A 25,325-nucleotide genomic window follows, 5' to 3' on the forward strand; every position below is an offset into this window, starting at 1 on the left:
CACCCACAGCAACAAGGCTCCACGGCTCAGGTTTGCTATGTATCAACACCAGACTCCTTGGATCCAACAGGCAACTGTGCAACCACAATCAAGGAGCTTGTTTTCAGGCCTTACTAGAGACTGCCCTCTTGTCCAGTTTAACTTCTTTTCAATTTTTAGTGTCAGAAACACAAGGAGGGCTCCCCTGGTGGCGCAGTGGTTGAGAGTCCGCCTGCCAATCAATGCAGGGGACACAGGTTCACGCCCCGGTCCGGGAAGATCCCACATGCCACGGAGCGGCTGGGCCCGTGAGCCATGGCCGCTGAGCCTGCGCGTCTGGAGCCTGTGCTCCGCAATGGGAGAGGCCACAACAGTGAGAGGCCCGCGTACCGTAAAAAAAAAAAAAGAAAAGAAAAAAGAAACACAAGGAAATTAAATTCATGGTTAGATTGATGTTTTTTCCCTTGCTCTTCCACCTCCTGCTATGCCAGGAAGTAGCATTAAAGTTCCATCGTGTGGTTGCCCAACAGGACACAGGAAGCCTGGACCTTACAACCTGATGACTAGTGACTGCAATGCAGTGAGATGGAGCCGAGGTTTAGTTACACAGGGAACAGCACTGAAACAAGGTCAGGCTGCTAAATTATCAAGGACAACATTTACCAGGTTTTCCCCTATACAACACATATATGCGCTTATATGGGCACTCACACATTAAAGCAGTTTTTTTCTTTACCATGACAAAAGGATTCAACACAGGAATGTAAAAATGGAGAAGTTAGATGGGGGAGGGGACATCTATTCTATCTATTCTCCTTCCCACCCTCCTATGTGTAAAGAATTCTCCATTTTCCCCACCATCAACACAAACCTAAAACCATTTGGCAAACGTTAAGACAAGCATGAAATCAGAAGGGACTAAGACCTGAGGGTGAAAAAATAAGAATAAGAAAAGAAGGAGCAAGTGAATGGCAACACAAATCCACAGTTATAAGCAAACTTCAGTGTTATTCCTTAAGACACAGATTTTCACAGGCATTTGATAATTACGATGCTTACAAAATACTAATGGATTTCTTAAAAACGTCTACAAGCTCTTACGAGTTTTTGAACCCAAAGCTGAACAAGGCAGTAAAAGAGAAAAAGTAAAGATTTAAAAATATTAACATGTATTACTTATATAATAAATAATTTTTACATTACTGTACAATAACTTACGAAAATTCAAAAGAGGTTTAAAGTCATAACTTTCAACATGATCTAAAATGCAAACCACATAAGCTAAAACCAAGTATGAATTAATGTCTCTGGCCAAAAGTAAACATGAAGCAATATGAAATCAAACCATTTCTTCTGAGATATTCTTCATTCAGTATTGCTGAAGAGCAAGACCATGCAATCAAAAAACCAAAGGTCAAAGAAATGATACATGCTGGGACACAAATGGTCTTCAAAGGGAAAAAATGGATAACAACAGCATTTATCATTATTAGAGTCTGGGACAACAGATGTAACATTTGGCAGGTATATTCAGATACATTAAAAGGCATGATTTATTGCTTGACTCAGCTCATAAGCTAATAAATTAGTGGTTAAGGCTCCATTTAAAAGCATTTTAGGCTTTCAATCTTGAGCAGGCAGATCCATCTGAGTATTAATTCTTACCACTGCAAAGGGAGTACTAGAGTTCTATAAAATCCACATTAAGACGAACATTAACCAAGGTGGTATTTTACATGGTTTAACTGTACTCTGTTAAATTCCAGGCTATTCTGAGAAATACCAGTCCATGCCTAATTGTGTATAGCACAGAGTCACAAATACCAATAAACACCAATTTTGGATAACAGGTTGGTAAGTGGGTGACCACACTTACCGTTTTCCACATAGGGATGAAAAGGTAAGACCAGAGCAAGGATGACCCTGCCTCTAGTTGGCTCCAAGACACTTCTGATATCTTTTAACAAAGTCAGGGGCTGATCACAGCGGTCCAGCAAATTCAAGCAGCTGATGACATCATACTGGAACCCTGTATTCTGCCATTCATTTATACCAAGCACTCTGGAAAAATCAGAAAGATACAAACCCTCTTAAAGACATCTTTAAAAATACTTAGATGCCAGTCAAGACTTTAATTTTGTCTTCTAAATCAAAGTAAGTTCAAAGATCTTCATTTATAATTTATATTTGCAATAATAAAATGGCCATACAAAAGTAAGCAACCATATTTCTTTAAATTTAGCAATTCTCCTATTTCCAAATCTCAAAACATGCAAAATTTCCTTTATAAGAACTAGTATGTTTAATAAGTATGAAGATATAAGATGATAAAAATGGTTATGAAACTGGGGCATCCAATTCTTGAACATCAGTTAATGAACAAAGAATCCTACTTTTACATTCACTGGAATGTAATCGTAGAATACATCATATATTCATGTTTTCTATTCCTAGGGTCCCTCCTATTTTTAAGAATGGCTAGGAGTGGTATAAGATAATTTCCATTCACGTCTTTTGAGCACATCTCTGTTCCCAGGAGAGAGATACTATTTCATACTCTAGAATCTTCATATCTAAATAACTATATAGAAAAAGATAAAGCACAGGACATCCTATTAAAACAGTAAGTGAGGGCTTCCCTGGTGGCGCAGTGGTTGAGAGTCCGCCTGCCGATGCAGGGGACGCGGGTTCGTGCCCCGATCCCGGAGGATCCCACATGCCGCGGAGCGGCTGGGCCCGCGAGCCATGGCCGCGGAGCCTGTGTGTCCGGAGCCTGTGCTCCGCAATGGGAGAGGCCACAGCAGTGAGAGGCCCGCGTACAGCAAAAAAAAAAAAAAAAAAAAAAAAAAAAAAACAGTAAGTGAAGGACATAGTTAACACACCACTCTCAGCCCTCAGTATCTCATGAACACACAATCAGTCTCTCCCTCCTTCTCTCTCCTCCCTGTCTTCTCTCACCCTAAGAACATTTCTAGCCCTTTACAATGTTTTACTCACAGAGAGGAGGAGTCCTTATATCAAGAGGCTTTGTTAGCCACACCATTAAGGCAATTCTATAAATTACTCACTCCTGGTTGGTTATACCAATCAGAATGTGGTAGGTGAGGCATGTTATGATAGAGACAGGAGGAAAGGAAACAGGAAAAAGGACCTTTGGTAAACAAGTCTTTGATCACGTTCAGCAGATAGAGATATCTTAGAAAATTCTAGAAGCATAATGAGGACTGTTTAGGAAAACTCATAATGACATTTTAGAGCATTTTTGTATAGCAGAATAAAAAGAAACACTAACTACTCAGGTGTATCTTCTTTTCAATCTAGATTTTTTTAAAAACTAAAGCCTCCTCCAAAACAAAACTGACAAACTTCAAGGAGCTAGTCAGATTTCTTTGTTGCTTGAAATTAGGGCATTAGAGCTCCAAAATCACTTAGTTGTACCAAAATTGTTACTGCAATGATGATTTTAGGAGCTGTATTTAGCTCACTTAAAGTAGAGAGAAGACTCTACTTTCAGGATAAAAATGTCATCAATTCCCATTTTAAAAGCAGAAATGAACAATTAAAAAGAAAGACTATTTATATATTAATACCTTAGCCAAACAGCCAGTTTAAATTCATAAACTTGCAAAAAACAAATTATATATTTGATTTAAAAAACCAAAAAAAAAAAATTTAGGCCTGATCTAAAACGAAGCAGAACCCAACATCATCAGCATGTTTTAATCTAGAATAATCTAGGCTTCCCTTGTGGTGCAGTGGTTAAGAATCCGTCTGCCAATGCAGGGGACATGGGTTCGAGCCCTGGTCCGGGCAGATCCCACATGCCGCAGAGCAACTGGGCCCGTGCGTCACGGCTGCTGGGCCTGCGCTCCGGAGCCGGCGAGGCACAGCTACTGAAGTCCGAGCACCTAGAGCCCGTGCTCCGCAGCAGGAGAAACCACCGCAATGAGAGGCCAGCGCACCACAACGAGGACGGGCCCCTGCTCGCCACAACTGGAGAGGGCCGCGCGCATCAGCAAAGACCCAATGAAGCCAAAAATAAATAAATTTATTTTTTTTAAAAAAATCTAGAATAATCTCACTAAATCCATCTCAGAATTATTTGAGGGTAGGTAGTTTCCATGTTGGTAATTTTGAAAGACAGAAACACATGCTCCTAACAGAAAATTATAGCCTTAATTCTGGGACAGTTAAAACTATACCTATAGAGGTCCAACTTCATCTTTACTTCTGTTTTGTGATTTCTACTTGTAAACTCAGTTCCACTGATGAAGACAAATTTATCAGCCCCACTCAAACTGCATATTAGCCCAGGAATCCTAACAAATTGTTAGAATTTTCCTCTTCTTATGAGAAAAATGAAAGAAGTGACTTGTCCAAGGTCACACTGTAAATCTCTAGCAGAGTAGAATTACAACTTGGAAGCTCTCCTAGTATGTTATTCAGGTCAATGAACCTGCTCTCTCCATATAAGGTGAGAAAGAACCTAACAATCAGTCCCTGAATAAATGCTTCCAGGGTGGTGGGTTGAGAGTGAATGGGCCATCCCTTCAGTCTCCAGTATCTTTTTGTTAAAAAAAGAAAATAAAGAGGATATGAACATGAGAAATAGAATTAACCACAATATTTTCTTTTCCTTTCAAGAAAGATCCCTAACTTACAGATAATGGATTAAAGTCAAGCATCTTTCAAATTTACATTAAAGATCTTTGTTCTCTGGTGTCAAAAATGTATACACAACTCCTTCTGAACTACCCACACGTGAACTGCCCGTGCGGACTTAATTCCAAACCCGTCCACATTACCAGTCCACATCTTGCCACACACTTGTTTCCTCCACCATCTACAAACCACCGCTCAGATCATGTCAACAAATTTTCACGTTAACTTTTGGTAAAGCAGACTGAGGAAGGTAACCATGCTGCCAAAATTTTCTTCCTGCCAAACAACAGTTTTTATTTATTGTCATTTAAATTGTGGAATTGTTCATTAGTACACACAATCAAAAAGTAATTGTATAATCCCTTCCTAAATGTCTATGGCTCTTCCAAAACAGCATTTCTAACCCTAGAAGAAAGGTGTCCGTTCAGGGGGTTATTAATTTCAAGAAAGTGAGTTAAGTAATAGTTTACCTTCTGGGGGATTTAAAATACATTTTCCTTAGAGAAGTAACAAAGCAATCAGTATTTTGATAAATCCTAAATAAAAAACAAAATACCAGCAATGTAGAGAAAATTTATTGTTTTGTTTTAAAAATCAAAGCCACATCCTTAAATTTTACAATCAGGTTTTCTGGCATAAACAATAATATCTTGGCAAAACAGAGGGAAAACCTGGCCATTTTCTGTTTTATGGGTTTATTTCAAAAATGACATCCAGAACCTTTATTAAAAAGCCAGTTTTTCATGAGCCCAGATATTGAAGAGAAACAAAAAACAGCTATCTCCCAAAAAGAAGCCAAAAAAAAACCATGGAAGCTAAAAGTCTGCCCTGCCATCATGGATTAGGCAAACCCTAAACTTAGTAAGATACCACTTGCCTGTTAAAATGTCAAACTGTACCAGAAGTTGCCACTTTTGTGAATACGTTTCTATTTCATACTAATAATATTATGAAGGGAGTGTCAACCAGTATAAATTCCCTCTCTAGGTCAAACTGCAAACAGATTTTGGCATATGAACTATTTATTAGGGGAAAAAAAATAAGTTGTTTTGTTTTGTTTTGGCCGCTTCATGCAGCTTGCAGAATCTTAGTTCCCCGACCAGGGATTGAACCTGGGCCACAGCAGTGAAAGTGCCGAGTCCTAAGCACTGGACTGCCAGGGAATTCCCAATAACTAAGTATTTTTTATATGGTGTACAAGTTTATCAGGTAACATAACGTGTAAACTCTACATATATTGAATCACTAATTCAAACATCTGAAGTCTCACTGAAAATTCCTTTTGGGCACTTAGTCTCAGAAGGGCTTGAATGTCAGGCAAACAAACAAGGCCATGGCCCAGGGTAGGTGGGCCTCCTTCCATATAAATCCCTTTAAATACCCATTTACAGTAATCTTCCCTTCCCCTCCTTCCTACTTGGTCTTCTCTTCCCCAGGCTAAAAACGTCCATGTTTTGTCAAAGTTTAAATCTATTCCTGCTCCAAGAGCTATGCTAATGCTCTGTCTCTAGGGTTAGTCTGTTCCTAAGACAGTCTCCTACTTAGGAACTTAGGTGGGTAGGAAAGTGAGGGAGTACATAATTCTCTCCTTTCTTTCTAAGCCTAAGCCCAGCTTCAAAAATATCAGAGAAGGAGGCAGGCTCTACCTCCACCTCCCCCATTCCATACTCAGCACCGTCTTCTCCCATTCAATAGAATCCATACTGAATAAAGAATAACCTTCCTAAGTCTCTCAAGCAGCAGATGGTCTAAAAACCAAGATTTGACACTTCACATCCATTTGGATGGATATCATCAAAAAAACAGAAAACAACAAGTATTGGTGAAGATGTAGAGAAACTGGAACACTTGTGCATTGCAAGTGGGATGTAAAATGGTGCAGCTGCTGTGGAAAAGGTATGGCAATGCATCCAAAAATTAAACACAGACTTACCATTTGATCCAGCAATTCCACTTCCGGGTATATACCCAAAGGAAGGGAAAGCAGTGACTCAAACAGATTATCTGTACACCCATGTTCATAGCAGCATTATTCAGCATTATTCAGTTATCATAAGCAACCCAAGTGTCCATCGACAAATGAATGGATAAACAAAATATGGCATATACATACAATGGAATATTATTCAGCCTTAAAAAGAAAGGAGATTTTGACACATGCTACCACGTGGATGAAACTTAAAGACATTATGCTAAATGAAATAAGCCCATCACAAAAGGACAAATATTGTACAATTCCTCTTATTCGAGGCTCCTAGAATAGTCAAATTCACAAAGACAGCAAGTGGAATGGTGGCTGCCAGGAGCCAGGAGGACAGAGGACCGGGGAATCAGTGTTTAATGGGTACAAAGTTTTAGTTGGGAAAAATAAAAAGGTTCTGGAGATGAATGGTGATGATGGTTACACAACAATGCAAGTATACTTAATACTACTGAACTGTACACTTAAAAACAGTTCAAGTGGTCAATTTTATGTTACATATTTTTACCACAATTTTTAAAAAGTTTTTTTAATTAAAAAAAATAAACAAACAAAAAACAAGATTTGAGAATGCCAGATTCAAATTAGGGAACAAGTCCCTACATCTGATCTCTCTTCTCCAAGCTGTCTTTCACTCACCTTTTTCCTTCCTACAGTGCCAAAACCTCTAGTTCAGAATAATACTGCCAAGGAAAGATGATTTCTCTCTCAATTTCCACTTACTTGTACATTTGACCCTTGAATAATGCAGGTTTGAACTGCCTGGGTCCACTTATACACTGCCCATATTTTTCAAAGGTAAATACTACAATACTACACAGTCCATGGTTGGTTAAATCCGCAGATGTGCAGGAACTGCAGATACAGAGGGCTGACTATAATTATACGTGAATTAACCCCTGCGTTGTTCAAGGGTCAACTGTAATATGGAAAGATTTTTTTTAATGCCTCATCATGGAAATTGTTTCTGATTTATATTCTTTAAATAATATAATCTCAAGAAGAAATACATCTAAAACCAAGAAATATACTCTAAACCATGTCTAAAAATTATACCTGTATTTCTTCTTCTGAAGCTGCCATATCATAGTTTCAGACAGCTCAGTGGCGTAAATTTCTTCAAAATGAGGGCTCATTATTTTTGTGACTTCTCCATCTCCAGCACCTAAATCAAGAAGCCTATGCGTTTTCCAGTCTGGATTAATTTTAAGCAGTCTCTGAAACTGATCTGGTGAAAAGACAAACATTGAGCCTCTTCCTAGCAACCTGGAAAAGAAAAAAGGACAAAAATGGATGGCTCTATATACAAAATAAGCACTTCCACCCAACATCCACACAAAGTAGTGACTCAGCACCAACAGCCTTCTGAACTTACAAAATGTTTATTTTATAAGATTATACAATTAAAATGTATATCTTTTATATGATTTATGATTAAAAAGCAAAGTTAGTAAAATAAGAAAACACCTCTAGATATCATCGTCTGCCTCTGAGGCTGCAAACAACACACCAAAAAGAGTGGGGAAAGGAGAGGAATAAAAGGTGGGAAGGGAAGAAGAAATATATGAGAAATTAAAAGATGAATGTGAGGAATTTAAGTCAAAATAGGAAGGAAAGATGGAAGGAGTAATAGAAAACATGTATATCAGTTTAAAAAAATGACAGGCCAACAGGATCAGACCACAACACTAGCCAATAACACTAAGCAGAAAAAGCAAATAGGGGGGAAAAGCCATTTAGAATATGAAACTGAACAATGAGTATAAAAAATAGCTCTAGATATTAGATTTTTAAGAGACACTAGAGAAAAGAGGAAGAGTGGTCCTTGTGATATCAGTTAATTTGCATTTAAAAAGTAGAGTCAAAAAATAAATAAATAAATAAATAAAATAAAATAAAAAGTAGATTCATACTTGTGTCAGTCTGTATGTTATACAATTGGCTGGGTCCTATTATTTCTAAAAATCCTAAAAAACATCTAAAACATAGTAATGCCTTTGAAAAAAGACGAGTTAAAATGGAGATCAAAGAGAGCTCTCATAAAAGCAGCTACAGATCAAACCAAGTCTTGAGGAAGCATCATCTTGGGAAGTAAAATGCACTCCCTATTTAGAACTTGCTTTCTAGCTCTCAAATCCCAGTCTGTCTAGGGCAGGGATTCTCTAACTTCCTTTAAGCAGCAGAACCCTTTCTTTAAGTGAAGCAGACATTACTCATGGACAATGTAAAATGTAACAGGAGAACTGCTGCTGAAATGAGGCTGAGAGCCTCAGCGCTGCTGCCAGCCCACTTCTAGGCCTTTCTCTGCACCTGAAGCAGCTCCTGAGGTGCTTCCTCTTCCCACCCTGGAAAAGTCTGAAAACCACTGGTCTAGGAAATGGCAGGGAAATCTGTACCATACTGCTGCTTTCTGGAAATAATCCTAAGGTGCAATATGTTTGTTACACAGTGACTGGAAGGACGTGTGCAACTGGGTGTTCCTGGTAAGACCAGTTTCAGGAAAAAATTAAAATTATGGAGCTCATATAACAAACTCCTCCTCCCCTTTCCCTTAGAAGAGGTCAACCAAATCTAACAATATATTTGCAGTAAATCTTCTGCCCTACAGAAATGCTAAAAAATGGGAGGGGGGGGACCCTCAGAGACTTTCACCCAATACAACTAGCTCCCAGAGAAAACATCTCCTAAAAGACAAGTTGTTTTAATTCCTATCTTCTAGTGGGAAAACAGGCTGAAAAAGAAATCTGAGAAAAGGAGCTGAACTTACTGAAATAGCTATACAAAATTCCACACGGGAGCCAGAGTCAGAACAACAAGAGCTAAGAGAGGTCACAGGCTTGGGGGTACATGTTTCAAATGCTGGTGCTAACTTGCCATAGGACCAAAAGTAAGTTGCAAAATAGTTACATGGCTTAAACTTTCCCAATTTTAAAATAACATGCTTCCCTAGCCATCTCTTTGGAATCTAAGGACCCTTGACATGATAATCATAAAATTCTAGAGCTAGGGGTCATCTGAGGTCAGAGCTCAGGTTGAAAGGCACCAGAGAGAGAAGCATTGTCCTATTTCCAAAGATCATGAACAACAGAGGCTACACAAAAAGATTTAAACTGCCAAAAGAAAAAAAAAATCTAAGTTCATCGAGGCCAGATGAATTTTGGCCTCTAGGGAGCCCTGGGAGTAGGTGGGAAGGGTTTTGTGTCGTCACAGTTACCTGAGGGTGCTACTGTCGCTTAGAGGGCAAGGTCAGAAAAGTCAGACTTCCTGCAAGGTGTGGGACAGTCCCACACAATGAAGAATTATCCCACTTAAAATACCAAGACACTGACTTTGCTCAATACAAGGTTTCCAGCAAACACATACCACGGAGAGGTATGGCTCTCTAATTTGTCTTTAACTCCCTAAGTTAGTGATGTTGATGTATTTCTTTGGTATGTGTGTGTTTGTGTGTGTGTGTGTGTGTGTGTGTAAAAACCATCCTACGTTCTCTGGCCTAAGTTCTCTCTAGATTTAGAGTCTACAGAGGAGATAAACCTCCTTACAAATATCTTCCTTATAAAATAAACTCTGAAAACAGCTATCAAGTCTCTCCTTACTTGGTCTTCCCCTTCCCAATAAGGGACGTCCGATAAGTACCTTATCTTTTTAATTCAAGAAGGTTACCATAGGGACTTCCCTGGTGGTCCAGTGGTAAAGAATCTGCCTTCCAATGCAGGGGACACAGCTCTATCCCTGGTCGGGGAACTAAGATCCCACATGCCGCGGGGAAACTAAGCCCACGAGCCACAACTACTAAGCTCGCACACCTTAACGAGAGAGCCTGGGTGCCACAAACTACAGTGCCCATGGCCTCTGGAGCCCACGTGCCACGACCAGAGAGAAAACCTGCACGCCACAACTAGAGAGAAGCCCGCAAGCCTCAACAAAGAGCCCACGCGCCACATGGAAAAGATCTCGCATTCCACAACAAAGATCCCGCATGCCGCAACTAAGACCCAACGCAGCCAAAAAAAACCCACAAAATAAATATTTTTTTTAAAAAGGTTACCATAGTAATTATTTCTATAAGAGACAGCCACTCGTGGTAATAAGCTTCCATTGCCATAGACGGAAATTCCCAATGGGCTCAAAGTTAAGCTTCCAGCTGAGAAAAGGACACAGGGCAAGAGATGTTTTTGTCTTGTTGGGGGAGAGGGGTGCCAAGGGGGGATGGAGGGGTGGGGATGAGGGTTATTTAAAAAAGAAAAGCAGAAGAGCTGTGGATAAGATAAGCCAAAACGGATTTATTAATCTTATTGCCCCTTTGACCAAATTGTGAAATCCCAGAGCAGAGAATTTTAACCAGGGGCGAACAGGGTAGAGGTAGGGGGAAGCGATTTAGAGTTTGAAATCTCCCTAAATTATATGCAAAATGCTGAATGTAAGGACTATTTGAAGAGAGAATTTCTACTTTATATCACTTTCAAAGAGGTACAGGGCCCCAAAAAGGTTAAAAATCACCGCTGCGGTGACTTGTCTGCTTTCCCAATGAAAAAATAAATGGTACAGAACAGATATTCAATGCCGTGAATTTTAGAAACAAAATGTCAGACCAAGTTGTTTAAACTCAACTACCAATACAAAAATAACAACTGTTTGCTAAAGCAAATTTAAGGCAATTTCATATAAACAATGAAGAAAATCAAGTAAGAAATCTTGAGAAACGGCTCGTGGTTCCTGAAAACATATTTAAGGACCAGATGATAGACTGGGGATCCAGACATTCAGTAGAAGCTGGCTCCAAACCTCAAGGGAAGAAAAAGTGGGCCCAGCCAGTGGCTTCAAGTGGTCCAACAGGCTTTTCAAGCACTGAGCCCTGCTGCTTTTCTCTTTGGAGTTCTGGATTCTTAGGCTTTGCGGTGTCTGAAAATTTGGCCAAGAAAGGATAAAAATACTCCTAAAGCTTTTTCCATAGACTTATGAGAGAACCACTCTAGGGATAGAGAATTCCACAATGTTTACAAAATTCTGGTGAGTCTAAACATTATGTAAGAATAGATGGAGAGACTTCCCTGGTGGCGCAATGCTTAAGACTCCACACTCCCAATGCAGGGGGCCTGGGTTCGATCCCTGGTCAGGGAACTAGATCCCACATGCATGCTGCAACTAAGAGCCCACATGCTACAACTAAGAAGCCCAGGTGCCACAACTAAGGAGCCCGCCTGCCGCAACTAAGACCCAGCACAACCAAATAAATAAATAAATATTTTAAAAAGAAAGAAAGAAAGAAGAGATGGAGAACCCTTCACTCGAACAAGCCACCATCCACTGCTGGGCTGAATTAGATCCTTCCCAAAAAAACTTGCTCCTGGGAAGTGTACTTAAGGCAAAGATCTTACTTTTCAGCCTATGTTAAGGGCCTGGTTCCAACCATCTTGCTCCTCTCTAATAGATCAGCATAGGCATCACCTGGAACATGTTAAAAATGCAGGATCTCTGGCCCCACCCCAGACCTACTGACTCAGAACCTGCATTTTAACCAGATACCCAGGTGAGATTCCTGTGCACATCAAAGTGGGAAGCACTGTGATTCCCATCACAGAAATACAGACCAATGAGGCTACTTATCAAGTTACAGTGAATTTTAAAAGCATAATTGCAGAGGCTGAGACACTGGGCCAAGGATTCTGACTAGAAGTGTTGCAGCTGTAGAGGTGGTCAACATCTCAACAAGGTAACTTTTCTTTCTCCTTTTCTTTTTTTAGACCTAAGGATAAAGAAAAAAGTATCCAAGATTCACTTACCCATTGATAGATGTTCTAGACATAAACAGGCTAAAAACAGATGACACAAAAGAGTGATATAATTGGATAAATAGCCAGCCCGATTTCTCAATGCTGTTGTTTAAGAAGATCTGCGTTCCTTGATCAAGGTAACTCTGAACAAAGACAGCCTGGAGTGATTCGCATAATTTCTCTCTGTTGCACGCATACCACTAAAAAGAAAGAAGAAAAAAATGAAAACATACAACTGAAGCATCATCTAAGAAGTCCAAAAACAAAAAATAGAAGACTAAGTTAAATCTAAGATTTCCAAATGTTATAATCTCAGGGCACTTTAAGAATAATCATCATCTCTTATATGACCTGTAAGGTATACAGTATTTCCTCACACATAATTTCTGGTTTAATTCTCATTACCTTCAGGGTACGTAGAGAGAGTGGGGGAAGGGTGAAGAGGCTTCCGAGTCATGCAGCTCAGTAAGTGACAGAGCCAGGCCACGGTCCAGGTGCTCTGACTCCTGGCCCAAAACTTCTGTCACTATACCCCCCTGTACCCCAAGATTAGGAAAACTGTTGGCCTCTCCTTCACTGAGGTTCAACATAAGGCAATAACTACCAACATTAACCTTGTTTTTAGATAAGAAAACAGTCACTCAATGCAATGATTTAACTCAAAACCACCAGACAAATCAAGTAAGCAGAGTAAGCAGCAGAATTTAATATTCTAGTGACCAGATTAAGCTGTGCCTCTTCTTGTGGGCTAAATAGGGACCTTTAGAAATACTGAGGTGCGCTTTACCAGGTCATATAACATTCTAATAGACAGGAGCCAAGTATGCTTGAGAAAGATTAAGAAGTTACTTAAGGTCACATGCAACCAATGAGAAGACAAAGTAATAACGTTCTAAGAACCAGATTTCTAGGAATAGGCTCTAACCAGAGCACACTTTTAGAACAAAATTCAAGAACCTCAACTGTGGATGAAATGTAATCTTCCGTAATAAATGTGTCCCATTTTCATTTAGAGTTAGTATACCAGAGAAGGGGGTAAGCAGCCTGTAGGGCACAACAGCTTTAGAGTGAGCCCATCATCAAGTCCTGGCTCAGCCATTCCTGGGTATGAGCTCACACAAGTCACTTAATCTCTGAGCCTCTGTAAATTCATCTGTAGACTAGGGATGTCACTGGTTTCTATCTATCCTGGTAGGTTATTTAGAGGATTAAGCAACTTAATGCAGGCCAATCCTCAATATAGGACCAGACACATGAGACTACTGTAATAATAATAGCAATGAGAGAAAGCCCTCTGCCATGGCCTGATAAATAAAAGTAAGTCCATTAAGTACCATGATGAAACTGCAGAGTAGACCAGTTACTATTAATCCGTTATCCACTAAGAAACAATCAATTTCTCCCAATGAGTAGCCAAAAGTAACCTGCTTCCCCCTGACAAATACGACCATTCATCAGCAGTAGGTGTCCCGTAACTGCTTGCACAATTGATGGACCAATTTTACAGTCATCCTAAGCTTGCTAAATATTGAATGAAATCTTAAGTAATATTCCCGACACTAACATTGAAAGGAACCAGTTATAAACCAATACAAAGAAGCGGACAGGCATATTAAGATTTCAAAGATTAACCAATCTTTTTACAAACTCTGTGCCCTGACTTGATAAACCAAATCTTTCGGATTGTTGACTGATTTGTGTTAATTTACCATTAAACACTTTTACCAAAACTGCTTCAGCTTGATACTATTTTTATTTTTCCCACTCTACATGACAAGCTTTGAAGCTTCTACATTCACTGCCTACACTTTTTTCCTTGGTCTGAAAATGTTCATGCTTAATCATTAACTAATTCTTAACACTCATTGTGCCTTAAGTTATGCCCCAGTGCAGGTCATAAACCATTTTTTATTATATGCCTGACCTCCTGGTTCACATTCTGAACTCTGTAATACTGAGGCCATTCTAACTTTTATTTTCTCTTAATTCTCTGAAATGACTAATCAAGATGAAAGCCATCACCTTGGTAAAGGCAATCAGGTACATTCTATTAACGTGGACAAGAAGTCATTCAAGTGGAACAGAGCTAAGAATTCTTTGGCATCCACTTGTAAATGGACAACCAGAACAATAACAGACTCTGACTTCCAGAACTAAGCAAGAATTGGCACCATTAACTGCAAATAATGCTTTCAAGTGCCCCCCAAAACTCAAGTTTTTAACAGCATTTCTCTCAATTCATCAACATTAACACATTAACACATGTGGTTGAACCTTTACTGCCATACAAATCTTTCAGAAAAGAAAATGCTTACTGAAAAGAATGTGCTACAGAATAAAAAGGAGTAATGCCCTTCTCTTTAAAGATGAAGGTTGAATTCCATGTTCCTCCTGACCATCTGTATGATACTAATGTCAACTCCATAGCAGCACTATTCATAACTACCAAAAAGTGGAAACAACCCCAATGTCCATCAACTGATGAATGGATAAACAACATGATTGATCCATAGAACAGAATATTATTTCAGCCATAAAAAGGAATGAGGTACTGATTCATGAGACAACATGAACTATGAATATTATGCTAAGTGAAATAAGCCAGTCACAAAAGGCCACAAATTACATGATTTCATTTACATGAACTGTCCAGAACAGGCAGGTCCAGAGACAGAAAGTAGATCACGGTTACCAAGGGTTTGGGGAGAGGAGGCAATGGGGAGTGTCTGCTAATGAATATGGGGTTTCTTTATCTAGTGATGAAAATGTTCTAAAATTAGAAAGTGGGGATGGTTGTACACCTTTGTGACTATACTAATAAGCACTGAATTGTACACTTTAAAAAGATGAATTTTATGGTCATGAATTATATCTGGATAAAGCTGTTACTTAAAAAAATATATACACACACATCTAAATGTAGGTGGCATTTTTATCTTCCAGAAACTAAAAATGGTTTGAAAACTTAAGTGGTCAAGCATATCTCTTTAAAAATGCAAATTTCAAATGCAAATCTAATCATATCAATACGCTGCTTCAGAGAAATCTTAAGATAATATCCAAAATACTTAATACGGCTTACAAGGCCCTACAGGATTTGTCCATTCTGTGTCCACAGCCTCACCTCACGACACTCCCTACCAATCCATAACACCCAGCCACTCACTATGTCACAACACTGTACCCTTCTTTCTTTTTCTGGAAGGCTCCTTTCCCAAGGCTGTTTCGCATGGTATTTGCTGTCTCCTACATTTCCCACCACCCCAACTGACCTAAGCCTAAGTATTTCTTCAAGTAAGTTTCCCTTGAACTTCCAGACTAGGACGGATCCCCTGTTCTAATACTTGCTCACATCTCCCAAGTCTCCTCAGTAACATTTATAACCACTGAACTGAATACCTGTATATAATTGCATGTCCAGTGTCTATCTTCCCAGGTAGACAGAAAGCTCCATAAAAGGTCAGGGACAATGACTGACTTCAGTGACTGGCACAGATACGGATGAACAATAAATGTTCATCTGTTTAACAATTATTGTTAAAAATCACAGGCAGTCTAACAGATAACATTTAGAGTTTCTAGTAAAATCCTGGAGAGAACACAAGGATAACCATGGAGACAGGTGTCACTGGGTTTCATCAATTTCTAAAACTTCAAGGTTTTTGCAAGGCCTTGCTTAAACCCAATACTGTCAATAGTGGTTAAGCTACCCACCCACCACAAAACTGCATTAGCAGAGCAAGCAATGAAGGAACACACTGAGTGCCTACCTTGTACCAGGCACCTGGCAAAGCACTTCACATTTCATTTCCCACCTTATAGCTCCTGAATAAATAGGAAGCCTGGGGTTTCTGAGCACTCCCAGCTGATTCAAGCTCCTGTTCTAGGTGCATGTGGTTTTTTTATGAGTTTCTTTCAAAGAAGCTTCTCTTTGCTTCAGTCTACCCAGTGTATCTGTCTGAGAAAGCAGAACTATTCTGCCCAGTTAGACTGACTAAGTGTGTCTAAAGATAATCTGATCTAGATAGCAACTAAATTACACTAGACCAGGGTTTCTCAACCTCAGCACTATTGACATTTGGAGCTGGACAATCCTTGTTATGGGGGCTGCCTTGTGCACTGTAGGATGTTTAGCAGCATCCTTAGCCAGTACCCATCAGATGCCAGTAGCACCCTCCAGTCATGACAACCCAAAATGTCCCAGACATTGCCAAGTGTCCCTGAAGGTACAAAATCACCACTGCTTAAGAACCCCTAAATGAGCTTACCCAGAAAATTTCATTAGCATTTCCTAACCATCCCAGCTCAAAAGTGGTCTAGGGAAAATTAAAGATGGACTCACTGGCCTCCAGGAACTTACATTCCAGAGGAGGGAAAAAAATCAGAAACCCAGAGAAACAAGTAATGTCATCATGATCTTGGCCAGGACCTTCAGGCCTTAAATACGTAGTCACCTTGCCCTTGAGATGTTGACAGAAAGTCAGTGCAGGAGCCCATGCAACCATGTGGCAGTCCCCCTGGAGTTACCTCTCTCCAGACAACCCAGCTTAAGTGAAAAGCTGTAATGAGCTCTCACTAAGTGGCCTGGCTGTAGGCTTCTGCACATGTTCAAGCAGGTGAGTTCTTTGAACGTGTGCTCCTCAAAGACTACAGAGGCAAATGTGCACAGGCAAGAACAAAGTATCTTGCCCGTTAAAGGTTCACATTGGAAGGACTGTGTGCCAGCCCTACTGTAGGGCTGTACTCCTCAGCTGGAGACCACAGCGTCTGAAAAAGCATCTTATGAGCCAGCATCTCCCTTTAAAGTTTGCTTGAATTTTGTTCAGTGGAAATAAGTAAGGAATTCTTTGAAATAACAAAGTCTAATCAAGCCAGAGTTATGCCATGCAGTCATCTGCTGATGCCAAGTGTGAAATAGGATGTGATAACTAAACATAACGTCTTCTAAGAGAGGATACAGTAAATAGCAATGTTCTCCCTACCAGCAACGAGACTGTAGAGATACTAAAAACAATAAATAGCCAAATCAAGTAGACAGGACACAGTATCAGCTTATCAACATAATGAAGTGTTAAGTCATGTCTTAAAGATTTCATTAAGGCCATGGAAATCTCCTCATCTTTATATAACCTTGTCTGATGAATCATTCCTTTAAAGTAGAAATGCAATTTTCCTATAAAATTATATCTGCTTATCAGACTGAGGGATACAGTTAAAAGTTTTTCTGAAATTATTTTTTTGAGTTCCTCAACTAGTCAAACACGTGGTATGTGATATAATAGTCTTTTCTTCCAAAATACAAAAGACTTGAGCACATTAGTAAAATTAGAATTAGAAAGTTATTTTAAAAAACCAACTTCCTGATTTTAATAAAAAATAAATATTTGGTCTTTATCGCCAGTTTCCAGCACAGAGCTCCTAAAAACCTTAGAGAAACTCAGGAGTGATAAAACACCTTTTGTATGCTCGTGAGATGACCAGGAGGGCAGGGGGGAACTTTCAGCCCCACCACTACCATCCAGGGAGGGGAGAGAAGCTAGAGATGGAGTTCAGCCACCAAAGGCCAAAGATTTCATCAGTCATGACTTGGTAATGAAACTTCCATAAAACTCCTAAAAGACAGGGTTCTGGGTGCTTCCAGGTGGCTGAACACATTGATATGCTGGGAGGGTGGCTTACCTGGACAGGGCACGGAGGCTCTGTGCCACCCTCTCCAACCCCCTAACCCCTTGCCCTATGCATCCGTTCCACTTGGCTGTTCCTGAGTTGTATCCTCTATAATAAACCATAAGCAGAAGTAAAGTGTTTTCCTAAGCTCTGTGAGTCATCCCAGCAAGTTATCTAACCTGATGGGGGTTGTGGAAACCACAGAGTTTATAAACACGTCGGACAGAAGCATGGGTAGACGGTGGACACTCAACTTGTAGCTGGCATGTGAAGTGAGGGCAGTCTTGCAGGAAGGAGCCCTTAAGTCTCTGGGCTGTTAACTCCGGGTAGTGTCAAACAGAAGAGAATTGTAGAACACCTAGTTAGTGTCAGAGAATTGGCTGGTGTCACAAGAAAGACACCACAGGTAAGATTTTTTTTTTTCAGTGTTAAACTTGACCTAAGCATGCACAAACTGGATGAAAGCCAGAACTTCAAGCACTTGTCCCATCTTTATCTAACTCACAAACTGCAAGAACGACTTGGTTTTTGCACACAGCTACATAATTTCAATGTCTACACAGACGTCCACTAGAATGGGGACAATCTGCCATTAAGAAGGCAGTCTACTTTCACAGCCCCTCAGACAACAAGGATTCCTAGGAGAGACACCATGAAACAGTGGGAAAAACCTGGGCCTTGAAACCAGACAGAGCGGGGTTTCAAAATCCAACTCTGCCATCTATTAACTGTGCTCTTGGGCAAGTTTCATTGCTCAGCCTCAATCTTCTGTCTGTAAAATGGGGATATACCACATCCAAGAGTTGTCATGAGGATTAGAGAGGATAATATATTTAAAGTACCTGACACTTAATAGAAGCACAATAACTTGATTTTCTTTCCCTTCCTGTCCAAGGTCCACAAAAGCCAGTCAAAGAACTGAAGTTCAAGGGAATGCCCAAAAACCACACTGTAGGTCTGGGCACCCAGCCATTCTCAAAAGAAATGAGTAAGCAAAGACCTGAGATATTCAGTACCACTAAAAACAACCAGAAAGGCTCCCCTGACGGGGTCCAGCAGAATCTTTTCTACTGCAGCAGGTGGTAAGACCAAGCCTGACAACATTGACCTTGACAGCTAACGATTCAAAAATCACATTCTCAGTTCTACAATGCAGTCATGTCAGTCCAGACATTTAATCATTGACACCTTGTGTATAAGTACAGTTTAGGAGGAGATACTCAAATCATTCATTCTTTTTCTACAAATGACACAAACCTAAACCAACAACCTCTTTATGCGAGATTTCAAAGTGCAGAGTAACAAGGCACCTTCACATCCATGGAGGGAAACAACTTATACAGATTAGATTAAATTGCTTCAGCTCTGATTTAATGAATAAATTACTGGCAATCTTTATTTCAACTACTCACTCACTGTTTGTATTTTACAATCCTACGATTTTAACAACGCTTCAGAGGGTCTAAAAACCTCTTTTACTGAAAGTACCAGGGTCCCCTAGGGCACCTTCAGAGGGGAACATAAAGGCCTCTGGTATATCCAGAAGAACAGGGCATCCCCGTGTTCTGTAAAACTGAAGCAAACACTTGTTTAGGGTTTCAACACAGGTTATAAGGAAGGAAAGAAACCCTTTTCAAAATCTCTTTGGTATTCGGCTGCAAAGGCCTCCAGACTTTCAAAGGCAGTTCAGAGGAGGACGCGAACCTATCCATCAGTGTGTGTCTGGCTAGCTGACTGACCCCTCTGAGCACTGATAACTCATGCCTGACTTGGGTCCACCTCCATAAGGTAACTGGGGAGTGGGGAGCAGCAGACAGAATCTGTCCTTTAGCATAACCTTTGATGTCCAAGTGTTGTTCCATTTGGAAAAAAATCCAAATCATTTCAATTCTATCTTAAATCCGCCACTGCTTATGGCAAAGCACAGTTCAAGTTTATACAAGAAGGTAAAAAAAATAAAATGTCAGCTATACACATATTTGCAATTTTAAGTTACACCTTATTAACTCCAGATAATGTTACCTGTCCTTTAAAAAAAAAAACCTTGCAGTATGTCACCTGCAGAAATAGTCCTGGCCTGGTTCCAGGGAGTTCGATAAAAATTCTTTATTCACTCCATCAATTGAGAAGCTGCTGAATAACTGTTATTATCAAGAACCTAGTTAGTGGGGCCTAAGAGTCCTTTAAGAGTTTCAATAGCTCTTTAATAGTTGCATTAACTTTAAGTACTAGGTGCAATGCCTCAAAAAGACTAGATCCAAAGTTTTTGTTGTTGTAATCTTCTTTGTAAGTTCCGGGTCAGCCAATATTGAAAAGTCACATATCTAGTTTCTCACTGTCTGCTTCAATTTCTTCCCAGTGAGTCAAACTACCCACCTTGCAATCTGTGATGAAGAATGTGCTGCTTAAAAAAAAAGAATGTGCTGCTGATTAAGGAAGCTGGAAATTTTCTCTGGAGGAAACTCTTTTTTCTGTAAAGGGCCAGACAGTAAATATTCTAGGCTTGCAGGTCATAAAGTAGCAACCATGCACCTGTGCTATTGTATCTGGAAGCTGTCACAGATGATAGGTAAACAGATTTGGTGGCTCTGTTTTAACACAACTTTATTTGTGGATACTGAAATTTGAATTTCATGTAAGAAGATTTTCACATATTACAAAAGATTATATATTTTTTGCAACCATTTAAAAGTATAAAACTACTCTTACTTCACAGTCGGTACAAAAAAGTCAGTGAGCCCAATTTGGCATGCAAGCCATATCCATCCCTGCTCTGAGAGAAGCCCTCCCTTGCTTCTCGATTTCCCAAAGTGAAACATAAATCCCAGTTTTGAAGCTAGCACACCAAACCGAGTTATTAAAATGGTGCTATGACTATAGTTTTAGAGCTGCTTTAGCTCAAAGGAGCCTTGCCTCTCAAGGCTATAGTAACTAAATAGCTATTTTTAAAGAACAAACATTGCCCAAAGTCTCTCTTAAACACAGAATCTACCACCATAACGTCTCAATCAAAATAACCGTAAGGAAAACTTGTGCTAAGTATGGTTCAATCAAATCCATAACCCCACTTTCAAGCAACTGCAAAAGAACCAGATGTGGCTGGCTATGGAAGCCACATACCCAAATGAACACCAGAAGACCCAGTATGAACTATTAATTTGAAGGGAGGAAATGTGTTTAGGGTTAAATTACTTCACAAGCAACTAAGTTTATAAGGCAAACCCAGGATCCTGGAATATAAAGCAGATAACAAATCATCAACTCAGCCACGTTGCAGAGAGAACAGTCTCCTATTTCACTGTGGCTTCTATACATGTTTCTTTTGTTCATTTTCATCTTTATTCATGGACAATATTTTCATAATGTGAATGTATCAACTCAAAATAATGTCTGGATTGATTGTTCTAAGGAAAAGAGCCAATCTCCCCCTGCCCACCTAATATTCAGAAACCACCAGATTAGTCTTCAGAGAAATTAGCTGCCAAGCTGTCAGGTGCAACTGGTTAGAACACACACAGGTACACATGTACACACATACTTTAGTATCTCAGAAGCCTAATGAAGTAAATGAGGTATTACTTTTCCTTAGAACCTGGCAGATTCAACTTGATAAAGGTACACAATTAGAAGACATTCAGAGATATCTTGTTAGGACATATTCTGAGGCTATGTCTACAGCTATAATTCTACCTAGGCCCCATAAAAATCAAGTTACTTAAACAGTTTTTCAGTTTTATAATATGTCTATTTCTTTTATGAGCAGTGAAAACATCAAGTGTACTGCAGTAGAGGTAATCACAAGTGTTGTAATAAACACCTACAGCCGAGAGACTCTACCATAATTCCATGTCAATGGAAATAAGCCTCCTTTTTATCCTACCCAGAAACTTATTTCTACCAGCTGTTAAAAATGACATTTCTATTCATTGTTTTGCACCATTATCCACGTTCCTTACGGATATATGACATTTTGGTAACTACATTATCACTACAGTACAACTCTAAAAATGACTGATCAATCCGTAGCAAACAATGTGGTTTTACAAGTGAAGATCACCTACTAACTTTATGTGCACTCCTAACAATATCATAGGAGTGATTACCTAACAAAGTACAATAGCTGTGGGATTATAAATTTTAAAAATTTTTATAGAAATTTATGATTTCCTTTTAAAATAGAAAAAAGCCACTATAAATATTTTTGAAATAAAAACTAAATACTAGTTCTCTGAATGAACAGCTTTATCTCCTTAGATAATTCTTTAGTTTCATTAGAACACATGAAATCAACTTCGGTGTAAACTCTGAACACCTGGCATAACAAGAAAAATAACAGGAAAATGAGAAAACTATGAAAATTATGAGACACAAGATGAGAAGTAATTAGCTACTGCTCTCTGGGAAGGCAAAATGTACTATAAATGCTAGCTATTATAAACGAACACTCTGGCAGAGTTCAAAAGCCTCCTTGCAATAAACGTCATGTTAACCGCCAACTACATTACGGTCAAATATGAAATATCTCACTCTTAATTCTACAAATGCACATATTTAAGTGGCACAAAACTAAGCTAATGAAAAGACTACCCACCGAGCCACACCGCCATCGTTCGCAGTGCACAACTACAACTTTTTAAAGAATTCACTCCTGCCCAATTCTAATAACCCTTCCAGTAGAAGCTTGCATCATCTTTCTTATTATCACATCTCTGCGGTCAGATACCAAAATCAAAGTTTAAAGGCGATCTCTCTTTAGTAGCAGGGGGAAGGTTCGATAGGATGGGAGTGACGACCTGTCAAACACATTTTTAAGTGCTTAGGGAAAATGTCACCGGAACGAGCCCAGAGAGTTAAATGGCTCACGAAGCACGGTTAAATTTCTTTATGACCTTTTGTACGTTCAGAAATTCAACCAGGCAAAAAGAGGCACCGGCTTTTCGGTGTGATTCTCGGAGCTGATGAAGGTTGTCCGGGGTAATGGGTTTGGTCCGGTCATCTAGCTCTCAGGCCCTGGTGTCAGATGGGTCCCCGTCGCCACGCGCCGACCCCAAAGTTCCTCCGTCCCGCCGCCGGGAGCGAACGCCGAGGTGGCCGAGCGCCTGCAATCACCGCCGGGGACCCAGGAACAATGCGGGGCTCCGGGCCGCCCACGCCGGGGCCGGGGAGGGATAGGGGAGGCCGTCCTCCGCCCGCGCCGCGGAACAAAAGGAGTCGCCGGGCCGGGACCGAGCGCCCGGCCGGGAAGACGGGGGGAAACTTTGTGAGAGGCCGGGGCGGCGGGGCGAGGCCCGGGGGGGCCTCTCGCCGCGACGCCCCGCACAATAGCCAGGCTGAGCGCGGGAAGGTCGGCCGCTACGGCCCCGCCCCGCCGGGCCCGGGTTCGGCCCAGTACCTGGTGGTTCTCCTTCCTGCCGCCCGCGGCGGCCGCCGCCGGCCCGCCGGGGCCGCTCGTCATGTTCACGTACAGGGAGCGGGTGAGCGGGCTCCGCAGGGTCCACATCCTCCGCGCCAGCCACACGGACGCCAGGCTTAGACACAGCCAGCCCGCGAGCAGTCTCATCGGGGGCCGCGGCCACTCGCTCGGATCACCGCCGGCGCCGGGGCAAGGAGGAGGACGCGCCACCGCCTCCAGCCGCCGCCGCCGCCGCCGCCGCCGCCCAGGATCGAGCCATCGCGCCCAACTCGCCCATCCAGCCCCTTCAGGGCCGAGGCGGGGGGTGGGGAGGAGCGGGCGGCGCGCAGCCTTCCCGCCTCCCCCGTCCTCTCCACCCCAGGAACGCCGCCGCCGTCGGCTCCAGTTTCCACCCGGAGCACATACGCACGGCTGCGGCGCGTTCTCTCCGAAGCGCGCTCCCTCCGCCCAATGAGCGGGCCGGCCAGGAGGTGGGACAAAGGGAGCGCGCATCCGCGTGGCGCGCGTCCCCGCCTCCTGTTTGGTCGCGGCTCCTTATCATGGCGGAAACGATTTTAAGACTTTTGGGCCAGGGGAAATAATTTCCAAGGCGGTACCTGAAGCCTCCCCGTCCCTCCAAGGTAGTGTCCGCGGTTCTTCTGATCTTTCCTCGCCTTAGTCTTTGCCTCTGGGACTTTCACCAGGTTGTGCAGATTGACCCGGGGGTGACCCTCATCCCTTTCGTACCTTCGGACACTTGGACCAAGTCCTTGCCAGAGATGGAGACTGCCATTTCTTAACTGTTACTTGCTGAGCTGCGTGGCTTCCTATTTACATTTAGAGCCGACCAGCCAGACCCCCACCCCAAGGACCTCCACCCTGCTTCACAGGAGCTGCAAAGCGGACAGGAATCTAGGGGGGAAAAGTTACCACCAACCCCTTCCCACCTCCCCGCCCAGTTCCCCAAGCCTGGCAGGTTGCTGGCTCCCTGTTTCTAAGAGGCATCGGTGAAAGCTTTGCCTTTGTTGGAAGTTGCTGCAGCTGGGGCACCTGCAAGTAATGTTTTGGTGTGTTGATGACCCTCTCCAAGAATGAAGACCCCAAATTAGAGTCCCTGGCTGCTTGTTTCCTTGAACTAACAAACGGAAGTTGGACCCAGCACTCTTAAAGCCAAGTAAGGTTTGGGAGCAGTATTTACCCAAATGTTTCTTTGATCATTTATAGAACGGGAAGACCTAGCAGCGTTTCACAACTGAAAGGTTACACTGTGTTCCTGTGTCTGAAGTTCTTCCTGCTGCCACCAAAGCTACAACTAAGGAGTAACATATTTCATGGGTCCTCTAGCTTCACACCTTCCTAGGCTTGTTTAGAAACTGCTTTTAACTTCACTAGAAATAATGTAATACATTGTATTTTAGTTCAAAACAAAAGAAACCTTTCCGTTAACTCCATTAGTGCACTTCAGAGACTGTTATTTAATAGTGTCGTGGTGATCCACTGCTGAGGAACAAAACCGTTGCTTATCCACAAACATTTTTATGAGCTTCTAAGACTCTCAGCTTGGCACCTTTCGCTAACAGGGGCATCTTGTTGCCTAATGTAACACAGGCTATAACAAACAAACAGGCAGGGAGGGGAAAGGGGAGGGGTACTTTGTGTTCTCTTTCCAGTATATTCCCTGACTGCTTCCTGCCAAACCTCAAAGAGCCTGCACCTTACTAAATCTAGTTCAAACCTCTAGTGGTCCTGACCCAAATCATCAAAAAGGAACTATAGAAACGAGCTCAGATAATTCAGTTTGTTTGCCATGTCACCTCTCTCCACTGTCTCTTGGGATCAGCATCACAGATAAAGCAGCTGTGTGCCAAAG

General features: G+C 41.3%; 1 protein-coding gene across 4 annotated transcripts in view; it reads right to left on the reverse strand.

The window, feature by feature from the left end:
* Nucleotides 1-24,335, reverse strand: part of METTL9 (methyltransferase 9, His-X-His N1(pi)-histidine) — a 43,380-nt gene extending 19,045 nt beyond the window's left edge. Inside the window, exons 1-4 of one of the 4 annotated variants that reach the window (XM_082644685.1) lie at nt 23,456-23,883; nt 12,406-12,596; nt 7,679-7,888; nt 1,856-2,040 (exon numbers count right to left, since the gene is read on the reverse strand). In XM_082644685.1, the coding sequence (XP_082500811.1) occupies nt 1,856-2,040; nt 7,679-7,888; nt 12,406-12,596; nt 23,456-23,623 (754 nt within the window). In that variant the 5' untranslated portion in view covers nt 23,624-23,883. Of the gene's footprint in view, nt 1-1,855; nt 2,041-7,678; nt 7,889-12,405; nt 12,597-23,455 lie in introns of all 4 variants that reach the window. The other 3 variants (XM_082644684.1, XM_082644686.1, XM_082644687.1) reach the window with 3 other exon arrangements.
* Nucleotides 24,336-25,325: the final 990 nt, after the last annotated feature.

Source organism: Mesoplodon mirus (genome assembly GCF_964341445.2).
Source record: "Mesoplodon mirus genome assembly, chromosome: 15".
Lineage (NCBI taxonomy): Eukaryota > Metazoa > Chordata > Mammalia > Artiodactyla > Ziphiidae > Mesoplodon > Mesoplodon mirus.